Here is a 22,350-nt window from a genome sequence, read left to right on the forward strand (position 1 = left end):
AGTCTATAAATACAGTGTTCATACATTCAATGAGCATTTACTAAGCACCAATTATGTACAAGTCTGGGCATACAAAGACAATAATGAAGCTGTCCCTACCATCCAGTTTGCATTCTGGGGGAAATGACATGCACAGAGATAAATGAACATGAAATACAGACTATATACTAAACAGTCTGGGATGGGAGGCAGGACTGACAGTCCTGCAGTCCCTCAGCTGAGTCTGGCCTCTACTGGTACCAATGAGAGTGGTTTGGCATTTATCTGCCAGCTCTGTCAGTACTCTCGGATGTAGTTCATGGGAATTTAAATACTTCAGCATAGGGAAAAGAGGAACAAATGAAAAATGTATCTCTAAGAAGTAGGTTAATTGGGAAATTTTAAGATTGAGTTAGATCTACAATTCAAGTATTTGAATTATTGGTACAGCTCCAACATGCTTAGTTGCCAATAGGGCTTTCAAGGAAATGGAAGAAGTATCATACCATCTACCACCAGTGCCAGCGAGATAAGTATTACAAAATAGCACATTCTTTCTAAATATAACATGTCAACTTAAAATGCCAAAAAAAAAATTCCAGGGAAGAAGAATAATTAACAATGAAGGAACAGAATTGAAACATGAATTATTTCAATATTTAACCAAATCTGAAATTATTCTTGAGAATTTTTTTTTCTATTTGACAAATGAAGATGAAGGGATTTACCTGAGAACTACTGAATATCGGTTTTTTGCCAAGTCTTCGATCATCACCTTTATCAAATGCAGCTGTAAAAGAAACAGTGACTTAATTCTTTAGGAATCAATTTGTTTCATGAGAGGAAAACAGGAAGACGGCAGGTAGGAAGGACATGTTTGGGTGGAGATAATTTTGGGTTCTTGAAAACAATTACAGCACACTTCAAAATTCCCTGCAAACTTAAAAATAAAATCTGCATGGTCTTGCTCTGGTTCCCATAGTTTCCTTTTAAGTTAATAGCAACATTATGTTCCCATCACCTCTGAATGTGTCCTTAAGTGAAATGAAAAATCGATTCTCGTATACAAAAGATTTATAAACTAAGAGAAAGTTTTAAAAATTTTAACATGGGGATAATTAACATCAATTAATTTTCCAATTTCAAAGACAAACACCTTGTAACAATGCATATATCTTTTAAAAAACATTTATAATGCCTCCATTTAAAAAAATAATTTGTCAAGACAGATGAATCATAAATATATGTTGAATTTGGGGCAGGATAGAGGAAAGTGGTGTTAGGATTTTGACAAGAAAATGCACGGCTATATAAACATAACATACATTCCTTAAAATTACATACAATTTAATGATACAGGTTAAGACAGCTAAATAAACATTTGTATTACAACAGGATATGGAGTCACACATTTGTATTACAAACAAAACATTCATATACATCATACTTTGGGGCTAGCATTCATGTATTTCTTCAAATAAGAATTCTAATGGCATGAAGAAAACAGAAATAACTGGATGAGATTATCAATATCATATGGCTGAAATCTATTCCTTTGGAGATCTTTTTTAAAAAATCTATTCAGATAATGTAAAGATAGTTTCCATAAATTATATGATTCATATTAAAACATCCAACAAAAAGTATGCTAAATTTACAGAGGAAGCTACATAGCAATCTTTTCCATTCCGTAGAAACTATGCTGTAGGACAAAGCAGAACCCTGAAAATGGCATTGCAGGGATTGATCCTTGGTGAGCAAATGACTCTCTACATTCACATCCATAAAGATATTAACACAAATCACTCCCCCAAATTCGTATACTTCAATGAGATCATGAGAAGCGCATGCATGAGATTATCCAGTTTCTTCCCTTTTCGGGGGCTGTGGGGTGGGGTACCCAATGCAGTATTTCTACACAGCTTAGGTCTTATCATAAATTTTAACGGATATGAAACTGAAGACAGGTTATCTTATAATACTAACATTTTCATAAGTTCATATTTCAAAATGGTAAGTTCCATGTATTAAGCATCTTTATTACTAATTAGACATTCAAAGTTTTGAATGATTTTCCTACAGCTCTAAATAATTAAAATGCAAAACATTATAAGAATCTCAACTTGGGGATATGAAATCTTCTAAAAGGGCAAAACAAAAAACAAAACAAAAAAAACAAACTCCAAAACTTTGCTACCAATCAGGAGAGAGTTTTGAATGACACCTACACCATTGACTGATTCATAGTATTTTTTTTTAAATCTATAGAATTTTAGTGGACAAACACAGGTGCTATATAAATTCATAATAGAAATGCACACCATGAGAAATTTCTCCCAAATTTTTAAATGCAGAAAAGAAATGATAGAACACTTTAAACTACACACTCCTCAGATTGTATTTAACTATGCCCCCACATCATAGCAATAAAAGGTAGATGGATTAGATCATTTACCCAACATGTAATTAAGGAATTTAAAAAATGAAAACTATCATCATAAATACTTTTCATTATGTGTAGATGTCATGTATTAAAATTCATAAAATGGCTTGTTTTGTAAAATACATAAAGCGAAATAACATGATCTAAAATGTCTTTTTAAGTAAATATTCTTATTGAACATTTCAATATGTTTTCTGTACCATCTGCTTTAACAAAGATGGTCCTGAAGCCATTTTCAGTTCCACACCCTCAACATTTCACTTTAACATTTTTGAAACAAAGAAATATTCAGAGCAACCAATGTCTTTAGTTTGGTTCTAATGTGTCAAGTGGTATCTGTTAAATGTCAGAGACCACGATGCTGCTCATTAGAGATTCTGCAATAGTACATACAATATCACTGAACCTCTCAGTTGTGAAATAAATCCACCTAATTTATACACAACTCAGATGAAATAGATTTTATATAAGAAATGAGGAAGCTTTGATAATAAATTATGTAAAAAGGAGAAAAGTATTCAGTAAACTGTTCTATGCAGAAGAAAATTTCCCATATTACTCATCTAGTATTAATAACATTTTATGTAAACAACATAGGAACAATTTTACTAATTTACAGGAGACAGAAACAGACAGATGTATATAGCAAAAGGGAGTCTTGTCTCCATTTTACATGTGTGCATAATCAAAGCTCTAGAAAAACAAAACAAAAAAGAAATTCTCCCAAAACTGCTTCATCAGTTTCAAGGCTGACTAAACATACTATCACTAGTTGTAAATGGCAACTTAATACTTTAAAGAATCAAAGGCACCCCACCTCTAATCCTGGTACTTATTAAGAATTCTCAAAATGTATGGCAAAAAATAACCTTCATATAAAGATAAAGAATTCTACAGTTAACACACCTGCTTGGATCTTCTGCTGATCATCTGGTCTCATCAGACTCCAGCTTTCTGTGTGACGAACAGCATAAAAAGACTGAACCAGGAAGAGCCACAGCTTATCACGCAGAGCCTGGATCTTGCACGTAAAACCCTGTGTTCAAGCAACAAATCAGCGGCTGGGGAGAGCCACATTGTCATAGCAACCGGTCATTATTCCTTTCAGAATCTACTTACTCCTTAAGCTAGATGAATGATGTCATCACTTAGATTTTTAAGATTGTAGACTACTTCCTAATGAAAGACTACTGTCCAGCACCCCAATTCTGTAGTACTGTATTAAGCCAGATCTCTTCTGTCAAAGCTGAAACATTGCTTTAAATCGCCAGTGACCTCTTTAGGAATATCTTCCATGGGGTTTTATAATAGGCTAAGTCACTGCAAGGTCAAATACTCAAGGGAACAGCATTAGATTTGATTAAATTTTTATCATTCTTGCTGAACAAAATACCACTAGCCTGTAGTAATTTAATAATTAACATTAGTTCATATGTGCATATAAAGCATCAGCATCATTTTAATTTTTATATTTTACTCACATCACCAAAGAACTCAAGTTTTAAAACCAGACATTAACACCAAAGAGAAAAAAATATATCTTACAAAAATCAAAATCTGCAAGAATACTTCAGACAAATTTTATACTAAGAAAATTCAATTTGGTAACATCATTGTTATAGGGACAAATATTATTAACCAATGCTATATAATACTGTCTTATTAACCAATGGGGTACTAAAGGAAAACTGATAAAAAACTGTTTAAAGTAAACCATTTAAAATGCCGAATTCCAAATTATCATTACAAATTTATTTCTAGTTCCTTGAAATTCCTAATCTTAAAAATATTCTGGAGTTGTATAAATGTTATATTTTTATTATATCATTTGTATCAATACCATTTCCTTTGTACTTTCAGCATTCAGCAGGGTATCCACAGCCATTAGAAGTAAACAGCTGTTCTCAGTGGTGATGTTTTTCTCAATTGCTTTAAGAACTTTGTCCAAGAGATCTGCTGTGCTACTCATTGCTTGTGACTATGAGAAAAAAGCATACAAGCATTCACATACAATGAAATGTACAATGGGACAGCTTTCTCCACAATTCATAAGCTAAGACTGAGCTCAAAAGGTTGACCCTAAGAGTAGAAGACTCATCATAACTCTGGTGACATGAATCCAGAGTTAAATCATTCATTCTTTTTTTTAATCTCCCCCATAAAATCACCAAAGTTATGAGAATCCCATTAACTACCTGATTTAATAGAACCTAGAAAGTCCTCTGTTTTACATGGAAATTTTTATAATCTTAGAAATGCTTTTCTATCAGTCCTCTAAGTGAAGCTAGATGGACAAATGGCCCTATGAAGATGTGGCTCTAGTCAGATAGTTAATTTTGCTGAGCAATCAATTCCTTTATTAGTTAAAAACCACCATCACCACCAAATCGTGTCCCTGTTGTTTTCAGACACTTTGGTTGGTAATCTGTGAACCGCATCAACTGGAAAAGCAGAGTAGGCTAGTTTAACACTGGGTCATGTTGAGACACTTTCCTCTGCACAAAGAATTGCCCATCACTACACAATTAGCAAAGGATTATCAAACATTTATTATGTTAAAGATACTATCCTGGAAACTATGAAGTATACAGAGATAAAGAAAGCATGATTTCTACCTTGTCAAACTTACAATCTAGAAGGACAGATGAGGCAAGTACACAACTAACTACTGTACAAAGCAAATGATGACAAATACCATAAGGGAAATACAAAATAACATTCAGCTTCAAAGGTAAGAGCATATCCAAGGTGATAAAGGAGGTGGCATTTGAAGTTAGTAACATTACATTTACTGAAATTGTGTTATTTTATATATAAATATTACTTTAAAATGTTACATAATACAATCAGCAAAAAAAAATGCAGAAACTGAAAAATAGAGTGACAGTACCTGTAGAAGAAGAGCAAAGTTCTCACTCTGTATTATCTGGGAGAAGTTTGCCACAATAAAGGTTATGCATTCTTCTTGCAGCCTAGATGCCATGGTCAATGCTGCTTCAGTCCACTTCACTCTGGGAAGGCTGATGATTAGTCTGTCACTTTCCATCAGAAGAAAGGCAGCATTTTTATCATTCTTAGATCAGAAAAAAAGGAATTATAGGGAATCATCTTCTGAAATGGTTTTTCTAGTGTTTTGAATGCTTCTGATTTCATAGTCAATAAGCAGGTCAAGCATGTAGTAAGTGCCACTATGTGCCAAGCACTGTTCTAAGTTCTAGAAATATAAATAAAGGCAAAAAAAATAGTTCCAGGTCTCAAGAAGCTCAGAGTCGAACGAAGACAAGCTGCCAATGGCCACATATAAAGAAGATATAGGATAAACTGAAGATAGTCAAGGAAGGGAAGACATTAGTATTAAGTGGGAGTAGGAAAGACTTCCAATAGTAGATGAGGGTTAACTGGGGCTTGGAAGTCAAGAAGGCTCGGAGGTAGAGTTAAAAAGGGAGAAGTCCAAAGAAAATAACCACCCACAGTCAGGAGATGAGGTGTCTTGTATGAGGAACAGCAAGGAGACCAATGTCACTGGATCTCAGAATACATGAAAGGGAACAAGGTTATATACAAATATAAATAGTAAAAGAATATAAGAAGATTGTAAAGGTAGAAAGGGGCTAGGTTATGATGGCTTTGAAAGCCAAACAGAGAACTGTATACATCTGAGCTAACAGAGAGTCACTGGAGTCTATTGAATGGGGTGGGGGGGAGGAGGATGACACGATCAGACCTCTGCTTCAGGAAGATCAATTTGGCAGCTGAGTGGAAGATAGACTGGAGTAGGGGAGTCAAAGAGACCAACTAGAAAGCTATTGCAACAGACCGGGTGTGAGGTGAAGAGGGCCTGCACCAGAGTGGTGGCAGTGTCAGAGGAGAGAAGGGGATATATATATATATATATATATATATATATATATATATATATATATATATATATATATAAAGAGATCTTGTGAAGGTAGAATAGAAGGGACTTGGCAACTGTTTGGATAAGGGATGAGATGAGAGTAAAGAGTTGAGGATGACCCCTAGATTTCAAACCTGCGTGACTGGGAGGATAGTGGAACCTTTGATGGTAAAGTTAGGAAGAGGAAAAGACTTGAGGGCAAAGATACAGAATTCTGTTTTGGACAGGTTTCCATGGGATAACCATTAAAGAAGTTCAAAAGGCAGCTGCTGAAGCTAGATAAATGGATCTGAAAATTGTCTGCACAGAGACAATAAATAAACCCAAGAGCTCATGAAAGCTCATGAGCTCTCATCACCAGAGTTGATGAGATCATCAAGTAAAATAATATAGAGGGAGAAGAGAAAGCCTAGGACAGAGCTTTGGGGAGACTCACACAGTGGGCCAGTCCTGCAGGAAGATACAGCAAAGGAGACAGAGTGGTCAGACAGGTAGGAGGAGAACCAGGAGAGAGTAGTGTCATGGAAACCTAGAAAGAAAAGAGGATCGAGCAAAGAGGGTGACTGATAGTGTTGAAGGCTGCAGAGAGGTCAAGAAGGATAAGGACTGAGAAGAAGCCTTTGGATTTGGCAATTAAGAGATCACAGGTAACTTGACCAAGAGCAGTTTCAGTTTAATGATGAGGTCAGAAGCCAAGGAGAGAGAGGGAAAAAAGGAAGTGGAGGAACTGACTGAAGATGGCTCTTTTAAGCAGTTTAGCCATAAAAGAGAAGAGAAATATAAAACCATGGGTAGTGAAGATGGAGCAATTAAATGAAATAACAGCCAACAGATGATGAATCCCACCTCTCACCACATTTTCTATACCTTAAGTTTGGCCTAATTTTAGTAACTATCTCTTCCTACCCCCACCTTCCACAATTTATTGCTTCTGTTATGATAAACTTACACACATATATGTGTATGTACATACATATACACAGATGTCCATATATTTATGTATGTATGCTCAAGTGAACGTAGAATCTACTGCTTTATTGAAATCACTGAAAAATCTGTTAAACAGCACAAGGCTAAGCACAGATCCACTCCACTAGGCCTCCTGCCATGCTGACACTGAATCCTTAACAGCCACTCTGAAATCAGATGTATGGATTGGACCATACATGTATCCTTGAATGTATCATCCAATCCATACCTTTCTATCTTCTCCGCAACAGTAGGATGAGATGCTTTGTCGAAAGCTTCTATAGGTCATCTAGAGCTACTGCATCCCACTTGTCAATTAGTATATCTGTCTCATGAAAACGTAAATGAGGTTTGTCTGGAGTGATCTATTCTCGATGAAGCCATACCGGCTTTTTGTAAACACCACTTTCCTTTCAGGCTGTTAACTAACCATGGCTTTAATGATCTGTAAGTCAAGTTCACTAGCTTACAGTTTGCAAATTCTGTTTTCTCCCATTTTTCTCGTCCTCATCCTGAGGTACTGCTTCTATTTTTCATAATTTTTCAGATATAACAGATAATGGCTCAGCAATCAAAATTTCTAGTTCTTTTAAGACCTGAAGCTATAGTTTATCTGGATCAACGATCCTAGATTCATCAAGGGCACCCAGGTACTCTTAGGTATCAACAACCATTTTTGTTTTGTCACTTCCAGTTAAAGGTCATGGTACTCTGCAAACAGGAAAAGGCAAAAACTGAATTCTGTTTTCTGAATTCTGAATTCTGAAAACTGTTGTCAGTCATCACCATCCTATTCTCCCAAACCAAGGTCCTATCCTTTCTATGACCTTTTTTCCTATCAAAATAGCTTCAAAAAACCCCCAAACTCAAACCCCAACCTTTTCTGTTACCCTTAGCTTTCTGTGCCAACCTCAAGCATGCTGACAGCTCTTGTGCATTCCTGATGATTTCTACGGGACTGAGCCATACTCTCATATGTCACCTTCATTACCTGTCCTTGCTTCATTTCCTGTATATTTCCTTTTGAAATCTAAGTTGGCTGGTGAATCTCCATCAGTAGCTTCAGACAAAAACCAATTTTCCTCCTCATTGGAATTCTTTCCCTCTGTGTCTTCAGAACTTCATTCTCAAGCATCTCTCAGGCTTCCTGGGCTAACTCCCCCTGAAGCCTATCTTTTGACACCTCTGAAATCCAACTTCCCCAAATCTAGGGCACATGTCAAATTATACCCAGGAAGAATCCCTTGAGAGACTAAAGTAAAACTGACAGATTTACAAGTTAAGGTTAAAACAACAACAATAAAAACAAACCAACGCTCCACTAATGGGGAAAAAAATCACATCTGAACTGTGAAGAAAAAAACTAAACAAAAATAAAAAAACCCAAATCTTCAGTCTGGCTGAGTTAATTTTGCAAGAAAAAAAAAAGCTGTGGAAGAACATAATGGGAGATTAAGTAAAAAAGTCTCCCTTCTCTCCTTCCTCTCAAGTAAAAGGCTGTTCAACTAGATCTTTCTCAGAAAAACCTCCGGTAACCTCAGATTTAACTGACTCATCTAAAGGACACAGGAAAGAACTTTGGTGTTGATGGTAAAGAAAAAGGCCTAGTTGGGGCAAAGGGAACATTCTTAACTAGATTTGATTCCTGGAGTAGTGAGCTCTAGAACTTAACTCCTGAGGCCTTAGAAACAAGAAATCAGTAAACAAACAAACCAAAAGGACTTTTATGATGCCAGGGATAACCAAGACACAAACCTAAAAGAGAATTACTCAAAAACATCTATAATCAAAACTTCAAAGGAAAAAAAAGTTTACCAAAAGAAACAACAAAATTCTTCAAAGAAATGATATAAAGTTTTAAAAAAGAAATTATAAAACAAATGAGCACTATGGAGGAGAGAACTGAAAAAAGGATCAAAGAGCCTATTAACATAGTCCCTAAAAACCAAAATGGACCAAGAAGAAATTAATGACTCCAGCAACAAGAATTCTTAATGCAAAGTCAAAAGAATGAAAGAAAAGAAGAAAATGTAAAATATCTCATATCAAAAACTAACCTAAAAAGCAGACTGAAAGATAATTTTAAAATAATGGATTATATGGAATTCCTGACCAAAAATAAAAAGGACCTAGATGTCATATTTCAAGCAATCATTAAATTATCCAGACATATAAAGAACAAGAGGACAACGTGAAAATAGAAAGAATCCTCTAATCATCAACTGAAAAAAAACTCAAAATGAAAACTCTGAGAAATACCATTGCCAAAATCCAGAGCTTCCAGACAAAAGAAAAAATTCAAGTGACCAGAAAGAAATAATCTAAATATTGAAGGAATGATCAGGATCGTATAAGATTTGGCACCTATAAATATAAAGAGATGGTGAACATCGAACGAGATATTTCAAAAGACAAAGGTCTACATTAAGAATAACTTAGTCCAGGGCAGCTAGGTGGCGCAGTGAGTAGAATACCAGCCCTGGAGTCAGGAGGACTTGAGTTTAAATCTGGCCCCAGACACTTGACACACTTACTAGCTGTGTGACCTTGGGCAAGTCAATTAACCCCAAATGCCCTGCCGTCCCCCCTCCAAAAAAAAAAAAAGAATTATTTACCCAGCAAAACTGAAATAATAATCTGACAAGGAAAAAAATTAATCTTCAATGAAATAGAGGATATTACTGATTTTTAAAATGGAGCAGAAAAAGAACTTTGAAAACAAATATGGGAGTCAAGAGAAAAATAAAAAGGTAACTACATGGGAAAAATCTGTGTAGGAAGTCTGCCACTTCCTGCTGCCACCTCACAGCCGGACCTCAGGTGAGAAGACAGGATGTGCTAGGACACAGTGTGTTGCCTGAGGAAAGGCTGTTCAGCAGGAGCAGGAGGGTGTCTTCTCTCTGTGCAAGGGGTCTACCACTGTGTTGGTAAGCAAAATGGGCTCTTAGCACTTAGTTGGCTTTTGTTTCCTTTGAGTAATTCAGTGCATTTCATTGAGCCTTACTAGGTGCTAAGCCCCAGGCCCAAAATCCTATTAAGTGTAAAACCCATGTGGGTGTGGATTGGAAACTAAGGTGGGGCCAACTCAGGGGAGGGCCTAGTTTACACATGAGTTTGAGTGATAGGTTTGGGACATCAGAGGCTCTTAGACTATGTGGGTTTAAATCGCCTCTTTGTGACGATTTTAGGTCACGTGGGTTGGCTTTCTCTTCTTTGGAGCTCTTTCCCACAGCAGTGGTGGCTCGAGTGACTCTGGGCCAACCCACATTATGAGCTCCCGGGCTGAACCTAGATATTGGTAACTATGAATTGTATTGGGTCTGTCTGTCGATGTTTGTAATTTGTTTGTATTTGTTCCAAAGTTCAGGGTGCTGGATTTTTCCCCTGAATTAAGTGAACTGTATTTGTACGCGAATTAAAGTAAGCTTGTCAACCCCTTAAACGTTGCTTTCCTTATTAAAGCAGATCAAAAGAACCTGTGCTTTTGCAGCCTGCTGGCAGCTTTCTGCGTGCTGGCTGTTGGTGGATCTTACACCCCCCACCGAAGCTGCCAGCCAGATTGTTGAAACAACCACTTACTGCAGCCTTCTCATAACCAGACTCTCCAGGTAAGAAGACCTCAGACTGCAGGTGCACTAGTGCCCTGAGCCTTACATTTCCTGTTGGGCACAGTGTGCCCCTGAGGAAAGTCTGCTTAGGGCCACGCATCTTCCATTTGCCCCCCAAAATCCCCTTCCCTCTGTATCAGTGCAAGGCTTTTTCTACCTCTTGCTGCCAGCATAGTCACCCAACTGGGAAGTGGCAAACCTCCTCAAAGAAAAGGAACCACCCCCCACCCCCCCCACCCCGCTTTTGACCTCAGGCCTTCCCTCTCTTGCTACTTGTTCTTTTAAAGTACAGGAGTGATGCCCTCCATTCAATTCTCACACCTGCTCGTACCCTTCACATCCCAGTGACTTTGAACCCCTGTAGATCATTATCCAAACCCCATTCCATACCCCTTACCACCATTCTTCATTCTCATCCCCCTCAACTCTCCCACCCCAAAGTTTCATCCTAACTCCACCCAGCCCTTCACTGTACCCTCTGAAATGTCAACAAACCTTCCCTTCATTTTAAATCTATTAAATCTGTTCTTTGAATCTACTATCTCAGGGGTAGGGAACCTATGGCCTCGAGGCCACATGTGTCCTTCTAGGTCCTTGGGTGCAGCCTTCTGAGTCCAAGTTTTATGGAACAAATTCTTTTATTAAGGGATTTGTTCTATTATGTTTGGATTCAGTCAAAGAGCTACAGTTGAGGACCTAGAGGGTCACGTGTGGCCTCGAGGCTGCAGATTCCCCACCCCATACTAGTTCTTAACTAAAACCTGGCTCCCCTCTGATGATATAGCCTCTCTGGCCATTCACTCATTCTCCTCAGCTCACTGGCTAAGCCAAGGCAGTTGGATTATTCCTTGCTCCTCACTGCGATTTCCAGGTTCTCTCCCTTCTTCCATTCGGTAATCTCTCTTCCTTTGAGTTTCATTCTATTCGTACCTACCACCCAATCAAAATCCTGGTAGCTGCAGTCAACAGACCCCCAGGTCACTCCCCTTCCTTCTTCAATGAGTTTCGTGCCTAGCTCATCATTTTTCTTTCCTAACTCCTGCTCTCATAATAGGAGATTTCAACATATAAACTGATTCTCCCATCAAATACCTTCACCACTCAGTTCCTCAACCCCCTCGCCTCCTGCGAGCTACTCCTCCACCCTACCTCAGTCCCACACAAAGATGTTCATACTCTTGATCTTGCCATCACCCACAAATGTACCACACCTCCATGTTCAAGAACTCTGAAATCCCTGTATCCGACCATAATCTATTAGCTTTTTACCTTTCCTTCTGCCTCCCTTACATAACTGTACTCCACCTATAATATGACCTCCAATCCCTTGATCCTTCAATTCTCTCCCACATCATCTTCCTTCAGCTAGTCCCTCTTTCCTCTTCATCCCATCCTGACTCCTTAGTGAACCAATTCAACTCTACATTCTCCTCTTTTCTTGGATTTCCAACTCCCTTATCACATCCCTGATTATCTTCAATCTCCCCAGTCTACTGGCTCATTCCCTACTGCTTACAAACATGCCCATGCCTCTCTATCTCTCCTGGAAAAACAAACAAACCCTTGATCTTTCCATCCCTGATAGCTATTGTCCTATATCTCTTCTGCCCTTTGTGGCTAAACTCAAAAAAGGCTGTCTTTATTAGGTGCCTCCACTTTCTCTCCTCTCATTCTCAATCCCTAACAAAACTGATCATGTTTTAGGCTATGAAACCTCACCCCAAGATGTGGAAAAGTAGAAATATTATACATATTCTTTTCTGGTCACAAAACAATAAAAATCATATTCAATAAAATGCCAATAAAAATATTAAAAACCAAGTGCAGACAAAATAACTTAATTCTAAAGAACCAGTGGGTCAGGTCAAATAACAAATCACAGCAACAAGAGATAATTTCATTAAAAATAATGACAACAATGAAACTATATACTAAAATTCTAGGGACGCTGTCAAAGTAGTCCTGAGGGGAAAGTGTATATCTCCAAATATTTTTATTAACAAAAAAGAGAAAGAACAGATCAATGAGCTGGGAATGCAATTAAAAAATACTAGGATCAACACCATAAACCCCATTAAAAAACCCCAATTAAACATCAAATGGAAACCCTGAAAAAAAAGATGATTTGCTAATTCGATTTTAAAAAGAATGGGGAAAACCAAATCATCGTTGTTAAGAACGAAAAAGGAGAATTCATGACAACTGAAGAAGAAATAAAGGATGTTATTATAAACTATTTTGCCCAACTACATACTAATAAAACTGACAAATGAAATAAACATATTTTTACAAAAATGTAAAATACCCAAATTAACAGAAAAAGAATAGGAAATTTAAACAATCTAATTTCAGAGGAAGAAACCAAACAAACCATAAATGAACTCCCAAAAGGAAAGAATTCCAGGACCAGATGAATTCACAGGTGGAATTCTATTAAATACTCAAAAAACAATTAATTCCAGTATTACATAAAATGTTTGCAAAAACACCAAAAGAAGAGATCATACTAAATTCTTTCTGCAACATAAATATGGTCTTGATAAATAAACCAGAAAAAAGTAAAACAGTAAAAGAAAAAGATCAATATCTCAAAGGAATGTAGATGCAAAAGTGATAAAATATTAGCAGAGATTAAAATGACAATAATTCAACTTTATGGAAGTCTTTACGTTTCAATTGTGTTTTTGATAAACAATAAATCATTGAATTTTTAAAAATCCATTCAGCTAATCACTTCCATTTTAAGAGCAGGTTGATTCCATTAACATTCAGTATAAGAGTTAATTGCTTACTTTCCCCCACTGTATTCTCTTACATTTTTCTTCTCTATACTTTTCTTTCCCTGTTTATTTCAACTTATTTCACTTTTTTTCTTTTAACCCCTTAATTATATGCTCTCTAATAGTAATAATAGCTAGCATTTACATGGTGCTTTAAGATCTGCAAAGTCCTCTACATATATTATATATTATGACCAGGTTACATTTATATCAGAAATGCAGAATGGGTTTAACATTAGAAAAAGTATACATTTAACCACATTAATAATGAAACTAATAAAAATCAGACTTTATCAATGGGGCAGAAAAGACTGTTGACAAAATACAACACCCATATGTGTAAAAATAAAACCAACACCCCAAAACACAGGATTAAATGAATCTTTAAGATGATAAATAACATACACCTAAAATAAACAGCTAACAGTATTTTTAACAAGTAAACTAGAATTCTTTTTAATAAATTCTGGGTAAAACAAGGATGTTCACTATCATAACTTCTATCTGATGAAGCACTAGAAACTAGCAATAAGACAAAAAGAAGAAATTTAGGGAATAACTATAGGTAAAAAAGAAAGAAAATTATCACTTTTTATTCATGATATGGTATGCATGAAGAATCCTTATGAGTCAACTAAAAATTAGTCAGAACAATTAAAAAATTCAGCCAATTTGCAGAATATAAAATAAATCCACATGAATCATCAGCATTTCTATATAGCATTAATAAAACTAGAAAGAAGAGACAGAAAGACAAATTTCATCTGAAATCATTATAGAATGAACCAAAATACTTGAGTTTACCTTCCAAGATACACACAAGAACTATATAAATACAGCTACAAAAAGCTGTTTACTGAAATAAAGCCTTAAGTAATTGGAAAAATACTAATTGGTCATGGGTGAGATGAGCCAATATGATAAACTATTTTAATTTACTTATTCAATGTCATACCAATCAAATTGCCAAAGGAATACTTTATAGAACTAGAAAAAAATAGCAAAATTCATATGGAGAAAAAAAGGTCAAGAATCTCAAAAGAAATAATGAAAAGACATGCGAACAAAGGAGGCCTAGTAGTACCAGATCTCAAATTATAACTACAAAGCAGTTAATATTAAAACAATTTAGTACTGCTTAAAAATAGATCAATAAACCAACAGAACAGATTATGTACAAGGCACACAGAAGCAAATGTATCTAATACCCTAGTATTTGATGAATACAAAGATTGCAGCTCCAGAGATAAAGACTCAATATTCTACAAAAACTGTCAGGGAAATTGGACAGCTATACGGAAGAAATTAGATTTAAACCAACACCTTGCACTTTATACAAAGATTAAGTTCCAAATGGATACAGTAGTTAGATTTTTTAAAAAGGGTCAAATCATATACAAATTAGAGAAATGTGGAAAAAACTACCTATCCGATTTATGGATAGGAGAAAAGGTTATGACCAAACAAAAGACTGAGAGGATCACAAAATACAAAAATGTTATCCATAAAATTAAAAAGGTTTTGCTCAAGTAAATCTAATAAAGCTAAGTTCAAAACAGAAACAATTAACTGGGGAAAATCTCTGTAACAAATTTCTCTGACAAAGGTGTCATTCCTAAGACACATAAGGAATTGATTCAGATTTGAACAGGCAGTCCTCAAAAGACGAAACTCAAGCTATCTGTAGCCATATATAAAAGTGCTCCAAATCACTACTAATTAGACAAATAAGAATTAGAGCATTTCTGAGATTTCAACCCATACCCATCAGAGCAACAAAGATGAAGAAAAAAAGAAAAATTATAAATGACGAAGGGGGCAGCCAGGTGGCGCAGTGAGTAGAGCACCAGCCCAGGAGTCAGGAGGACTTGAGTTCAAATCTGACCTCAGACACTCGACACATGACACACTTACTGTGTGACCTTGGGCAAGTCACTTAACCCCAACTGCCTTCCCTTCTCCCATCCAAAAATAAAAAATAAATGTTGAAGGAGCTATGGGAAAACAGGCATATTATTGCACTGTTGGTGAAGCTGTGAATGAAACCATTCTGGAAAGCAAAATGGAATCATATACAAAAGTTACTAAACAGTGTGCTCTTTTATCTGGCTATACCACTGCTAGGTCTATACCTAAAAGAGACTAAATAAAGAGGAGGGTACTGTACATATAAAAATACTTATAGCAGCTCTTCCTGTGGTAGGAAAAAAAACTGGAAAATCAGTTGATGCCTGTCAGCTGAGGAGTCAAATATAAAATGTTCTGTTTGGCTTTCAAAATCCTTTGAACCTAGCCCCTTCCTACCTTTCCAGTCTTTTCATACTTTATTCTCTCCTCCATTTTCTCTTGTTCCAGCCAGAATTTAACAAGGGGCAGACTGAGTAACTCTCCAAATGAGATATCTTTTATTAGCAGAAAGGTTCATTACTTTGTTTTTGGGCCATGGACTCCTTTGACAGGCACTCTCATGAAAACTATGGACCCCTTTTCAGAATAATGTTTTTAAATGCATTAAAAAATACATAGGATTATAAATGAAGCCAATTATACAGAAATAGATATCCCAAATTTTTTTTTAGAAGTTCACAAAGCCCAGGTTAAAAACCTGGATCTTAATGGGGCTGATAAAAGAACTAGGTGCTGGTCCTGGCATAAGAAAATCCAACTAATACAATAGTCAAAGGATACGTAGAACTATAAGGCAAAATACTCTGAAATGAAAAGGAGATGAATCCCCTAAAAGAGGTGGTGGAGGTGGTAATTAGTACATTACTAAAATAGGGGTACTCAATCTCTCAAAACACAAATAATGGTTGAAAAAAAGGACTTCAAAAAGCAGCAATTATTTACATGCTAGTCAGTGATAAAGCTATCCGTATTCTCTGGGGAAACAGGGGACATTATATTAGGCAGGCAGGCCAGAATCAATGGGGATGGAGAGGAAATTTGGAGCCAGATGATCAGAAAGTTTGTTATGGGGGCAGGGAGGGGGTCTTCCTAATGACATCTAAGTTCTATTTTACAGATGCTGAAAGCCTTGTGTTGATTTGGAAAAGCTAAACTTACTGTGCTAGAAAAGAGTCCACTGGGTTAAGGAAAATGCTGTGTCTTTATTTAGCAGTGGCAAAGTGTTGGTTAATTTAGGGAGTTAGAAATTATTTCAGACTTCTGACTATGAGGGAATAAATGCTGACTTGTTCAATAAACAGTAGGGAAGGGAGGGGCATCAGGGAAGCTTGATGAAATTCTAGTAGGGAAAAGATTTTTTTTAAAAGGAAGAAACATCTGAATTTGAAATTAAATTGGTTGTTCTGTTTGGAGATGAGATTATCAATGGTAAATTGGAACAGAGTTATTATATGGAATATCACTGATAAGGAAATGAAGTCTCACCCATGAAAAGTGCAGAACATTAAATCTGATTGTTCTCTATGGCAGGTTTCTAGAAGTATTCATAATGGAAAATCATATTGGTGAACATAAGCTTAGAATCCTAGCTAATCCTAGTAAATAATATGGAAACTTGCAAACAGAATACATTATTTATGGGGAATTTGGGGGGGGGGACAATTAAACAATTGTTAGTTTAGCTTTCATTCACAGGTCTGAAAAATTATTGTGCCATTTGTGAATAAGAATGAATATTGATCCTAAACTGGAAAGCACTGCATCTATATCATCATTCTAGGAGTGGAGTTTGCAATAATACGGATTCGCTTAGAGCAGAGGCCCTTAACCTTTATGTCATGGTCGGTCCCCTTTGGCAGTCTGGTGAAGTCTTATAGATCTCGTCAGAATAATGTGCTTAAATATATATAATATATAGGATTTCAAAAGAATAGTTATCAAAATATCTTCTTAAAAAGTTCACAGAGAAAGGACTCTGTGAAGATGGTGGAGGTCAGAAAACTTCAGGCTCTCCAAATTTCCTCCACAAAAAAAGACAACGTCATCTCAGAGTGAATGCAGAGCAGCAGAAATAAATAGCAGTTGGGGGAAAGCAGCTGTCCTCCTAAGACAACTTAAGAAGTTCCCAGGAAAGACGTGACTTCCAGGGGTACAGCCTTGGCCTAAGTCAGGGGTGAGGAACCTGCAACCTCAGGGCCACATGTGGCCCTATAGGTCCTCAAGTGTAGTCTTTTGACTGAATCCAAACTTCACAAAACAAATCCTCTTCATAAAAGAATCTGTTCTGTAAAACTTAAGGACTCAGTCAAAAGGCCACACCCAAGGACCTGGAAGGCCATACCACATGTGGCCTGAAGGCTGCAGGTTCCCCACCCCGGGCCCTAAATGAAGTACAAACAGCTCTAGGTTGACTCTTCAGAAGCAACAAGCCCTGCGGGAAGCTAGGTTGGGAGGCTGCCCCAGACAGCTGAGTAGGAGAAGACTGAAGAGCCTTCCATTGTTGAGGGATGCCAAGCACAGCTATGCCACGTTCCTGGGCTATGGCTGTGGGGGAGGAGCTAGCATATGCCTGGTGAGTAGCATAGGGGTGGGGACCCTGCTGGCTGTGGGCACTTGGAGGACAGCAGAGTTCCTGGTTTCAGTTCCAGGGCAGAGAGGACGGCTGTAGTTTGCATCCACCAAAGGGACCACTGGGAGCAAGATCATTTGTGGGACAACGTGGCTCGGGGCTGGAGACAGACCTCAGAAAATAACAATGAGAAGGACTTGAGGCTTGGGGCATCATTCCCCATACCTTGGGACTACAACTTGATTGCACTAATACCTGCTAAAAAATAAAATAAAAATGAGTAAGCAGAGGAGAAAGAACCAACCACAGATATGAAAAGATCTGGGTTCATATTCAGAGGAATATAGTGGTGCTAAAAATCCAATCCTTTTCCAATGAGAAATATCAAATGGTCTCAAGCCCAAAAAGAGTTCTTGGAAGAAGTTTAAAAGGACATTAAAAAACAAAAAAGAGAGATTGAGGAAAAATTAGAAAAAAAAGTAAGAGCAATCAAAGAAAATTATGAAAAGAAAGTCAACCAACTGGAAATACAGAATCAAAAATTCAAGGAAGAAAATAATTCCTTGAAAACTAGCATTGGGTAAGGTGAAGCTAATGATGTTACAAGACACCAAGAAATAATAAAAACGAAATGAAAAGAATGAAAAAATGGAAGAGAATGTGAAATATCTCATCAGAAAAACAACTGATCTGGAGAACAGACCGAGGAGGGATAATATAAGAATAATCAGACTACCTGAAAATTAAGATCAATTGCAAGAAAGCACCCAGGAAAATTGCCCTTGTGTTCTAGAACAAGAAGGCAAAGCAGAAATAGAAAAAACCCAGCAACCACCACCTGAAAGAGATTCCAGGAGGAAAACTTACAGGAATATCGTAGCCATCAAAACTCCGAGGTTAAGGAGAAAATACTGCAAGCAACAAGAAAAAAAATTTAAATATCATGGAGCTATGATAAGGATTGCACAAGATCTAGCAGCTACTACAAGCTCGGATTACAACCAAGGCTAACTTACTCAGCAAAGTTAAGTATAACATGGAATGGAAAAAAATGGACATTAAATGAACTAAAAGACTTTCAGGTATTTGTGACAAAACAGCAGAACTTAATGGAAAACTCAACATATAAGATCCAGGAGAAATATAAGGTAAATATTAAAGACCAATCGTAACAGATGCAACAAGGTCAAATTGTTTACTTCTTATATATGAAAATGTTATCAGCATTCTTCTGTCATCGTTATTTGGGTAGTTTGAAAGAAACTGTTTACGATGGGGTGAGTCTAAAAAAATAACACTGTGTAGGGAGAGAGAGAAAGGAGTAATTATCTCATACAAATGAGACACGAAAGGAAGAACTGATACAGAAGAAGGCAGTGGCGGGGGAGGGCAAGTAATGTTGCAACACTACTCTCTTAAATAAAATGAATGAAAAATTTACAAATAAAGAAGTAAAGAAATAAAAAGTTCACAGACCCAAGCTTAATAACCCCTGATCTAGAGAATCATCAATGTATTTCAACAGTCCTTATAATCTTTTTCAAAGACCCAGATCTCATGAAGAATATATAAACTTACATTTTAATAAAAGCAAAGCTGCTTTAAAAATTATCATATCCCTGCTTATATTGTTTATTTAGCTACATGTTTACTTTCTATAACTGGACTTTCTGCAAATACTAGAGTTTTGTGTAAGTAATATTCATGCAGAGACAGGAGGATGAGGTGTCATGATCTATAAATATAAGGTACATGGCATAGTCTGACATGAATGAGGAGTGGGGCTGGAAGCTCAGGAATAAATAAAAAGAAGGGTTGGAAAAACTGAAGAGTGCATTTCTAACTGTGGTCTTGGTAAATATATTGGAGAATACCCAAAAGAACCATGACAGTGATTAGTCATTATTCTGGTACTGCTTCTGGGACGGTGCTGTTAGAAAGACATTTGATTGAGCACAAGCTTATTCCTTATTACTTATTCCTTACTACTTCACCAGTGGTCACTGCCATCATCTTAAAATACTATTCCAAGACACCATGACCCTCTCAGACTGGAGAAACTGGGGAATAAAGAGAGGACGAGGGGAAAAGATAGATTCCTTGAACCCTGCCTCCCATCTCAAAAGGGAAAAAAAAATCAGGGAATGGGCAAAAATGTTTAAAAAGCATGTAGGCAAATTGTATGAGCTACAACAATTGGGAAAGAATTCAACCCAGTATTCAAAATAAGATTAGAAGATTAAAAGACATCAAATTCAGCAACAATGTGTAAACCTATTCCTTTGATAGTATTACAGAGCTCAGCCCACAGGATATCACGCTGCCTCTTTCTAGAGTAAAAACCTTGAACAGATACATGACTTTTATATACTAATTATTTGTGCCACAAGTTAACTTAGAAAGAAAAAACACACTGGTACTGGGAGGTGGGGATTGGCAGCTAGTTAAGTGAGAAAGGGAGAAGGAAAAATTGAGCCTGTCAATGAAAGGTAACCAGACTTGGATTGGAAGATTTAGAGCAAATTGTAAGAATCAAATAGAAATAGAAAACACGTGAATCATGCCACAGCTAAAACTTCAACAATGAATCAATGAACGAATAAAAGATTTATTAAACATCTATTACACGCTTTGCATGTAATAGATACATAATATCTACACAAATACAAAAGACAACTCCTATCCTCGAGGAGCTCAAATTCCAATAGGAGTAAACAGCACACATAGGAGGTAGTGGCCAGGGAAAGGAGCTTTGTTTAGGGAGTCTCACAGGAATGGTGAGTGGAGCCATGGAAGCTCTTGCCAGAAGCAACAGTAGTATTGATTTCATTACTACTACCAGAGCAGGTGGTAAAAAGCAGCTTGTGGGGTGGGGGTTGATGGAGAGAGGCACAGTATTATCTGAATGTATGCCCTATATGGAGGGCACACAGGACTTGTCTGGGGCCATTAAGATAAACTGCATTAGGTGAGCTTGCACTCCATCACCAATCAATATAACTCAGGCCCAGAGCAGAGTTCCAAAGCTGAATGGATTTATTTATCCATGAAAAGATGCAGAAATCTCTGGAGTTCTTGGGCCAGCGTTTGAGGTACTAGGGGATGAGAGGACAGAAGAGATACAGATAGCAAGATACACCTGGGGCAGATGGATGGTCACTAGATATTCAGGAAAATGAAACCATTCTGGCTTCATAGTGGTTATATGTATCAAGAAAGATTTCATAATTGGTTAAGTTCAAGTGGTATAGGGAACAACAGCACTAGGAAAGCCATACATATATCTGGAATAAATTGTGACCATGGACACTGCCTGTAATAGTAAGTGCAAGTCATTTGGGCAAGTGAGAAATCAGGCTGGGCTTGAATGGCCAGGGAAGGCTTCATGAAGGAGCTCGGAATAAAGCCATGAACCAAGGGTTCATATCCTCTTCAGAGGATTTTTAGAATAGGTGGGCTTTTGCTGAAGAAGGGCCAGCATGTTCTGTCTCCAAGACAGGCAAAGGAACAGAGCATTTTATGACACAAATTTCAGGGGGATTACCAGAAAGCAAAGAATAAATTCCATTCAAAGGTTCTTTGATAAGGATATCTCAGGTTTACATCAATAATAGTCTAAGCCACACTGATCAATAAATACTAAACTTCTAAATGCCTAGCAGGTGCCAGGTATTGTGGATACAAATTTAGAAGTGACATAGTCCCTGGCCTCAGGGAAATTACACTCTATTGTACATGCCAGCTTGGAAGGGGTTCCCCAAGGACTGGCCCTATGTGGTTGAATTTCTCAAAAGGTCTTCAAGCAAAATTTAGATAAACAATTTTGGGTATGTTGTAAAGGAGATCTGTGGTAGAATAGATGGTCTCTGTAGTACATCCCAAATCTTGAAATTCTGTTTAACATTTTTATTAGCAAATTGGACAAAGGCATACATAGATATCTCCATCAAATGTGCAAATGATATAATGTCATAAGGGATAGAAAAGGATGACAGGATCCAAGGAAATCTTGACATTTTTTCACACAGGGTCAAATCTAGTAAGATTAAATTTAATAGGGAAAAATTGTAAATTCTTACATTTTTAAAAAATGCATTTTGTTTGGAAAATCAAGGTTCTGGAGTTTAACATACTCAAGGGGTTTTGCTGCATTACAAGCCCAAGAACAGTATGATGTGACAGCCAAAAAAAAC

The 22,350-nt window shown here is 36.9% G+C and overlaps 1 protein-coding gene across 2 annotated transcripts in view; it reads right to left on the minus strand.

Annotated features, from left to right (window-relative positions):
• BTBD8 (BTB domain containing 8) overlaps positions 1-22,350 on the minus strand; it is a 121,162-nt gene that overhangs the window by 15,868 nt on the left and 82,944 nt on the right. For both annotated transcript variants that reach the window (XM_036755010.1, XM_036755011.1), the window contains 4 exons: positions 5,313-5,495; positions 4,263-4,400; positions 3,329-3,458; positions 708-769 (listed from right to left, as the gene is read on the minus strand). In XM_036755010.1, coding sequence (XP_036610905.1) covers positions 708-769; positions 3,329-3,458; positions 4,263-4,400; positions 5,313-5,495 — 513 coding nt within the window. The remainder of the gene's footprint in view (positions 1-707; positions 770-3,328; positions 3,459-4,262; positions 4,401-5,312; positions 5,496-22,350) is intronic.

Source organism: Trichosurus vulpecula, chromosome 4 (genome assembly GCF_011100635.1).
Source record: "Trichosurus vulpecula isolate mTriVul1 chromosome 4, mTriVul1.pri, whole genome shotgun sequence".
NCBI lineage: Eukaryota > Metazoa > Chordata > Mammalia > Diprotodontia > Phalangeridae > Trichosurus > Trichosurus vulpecula.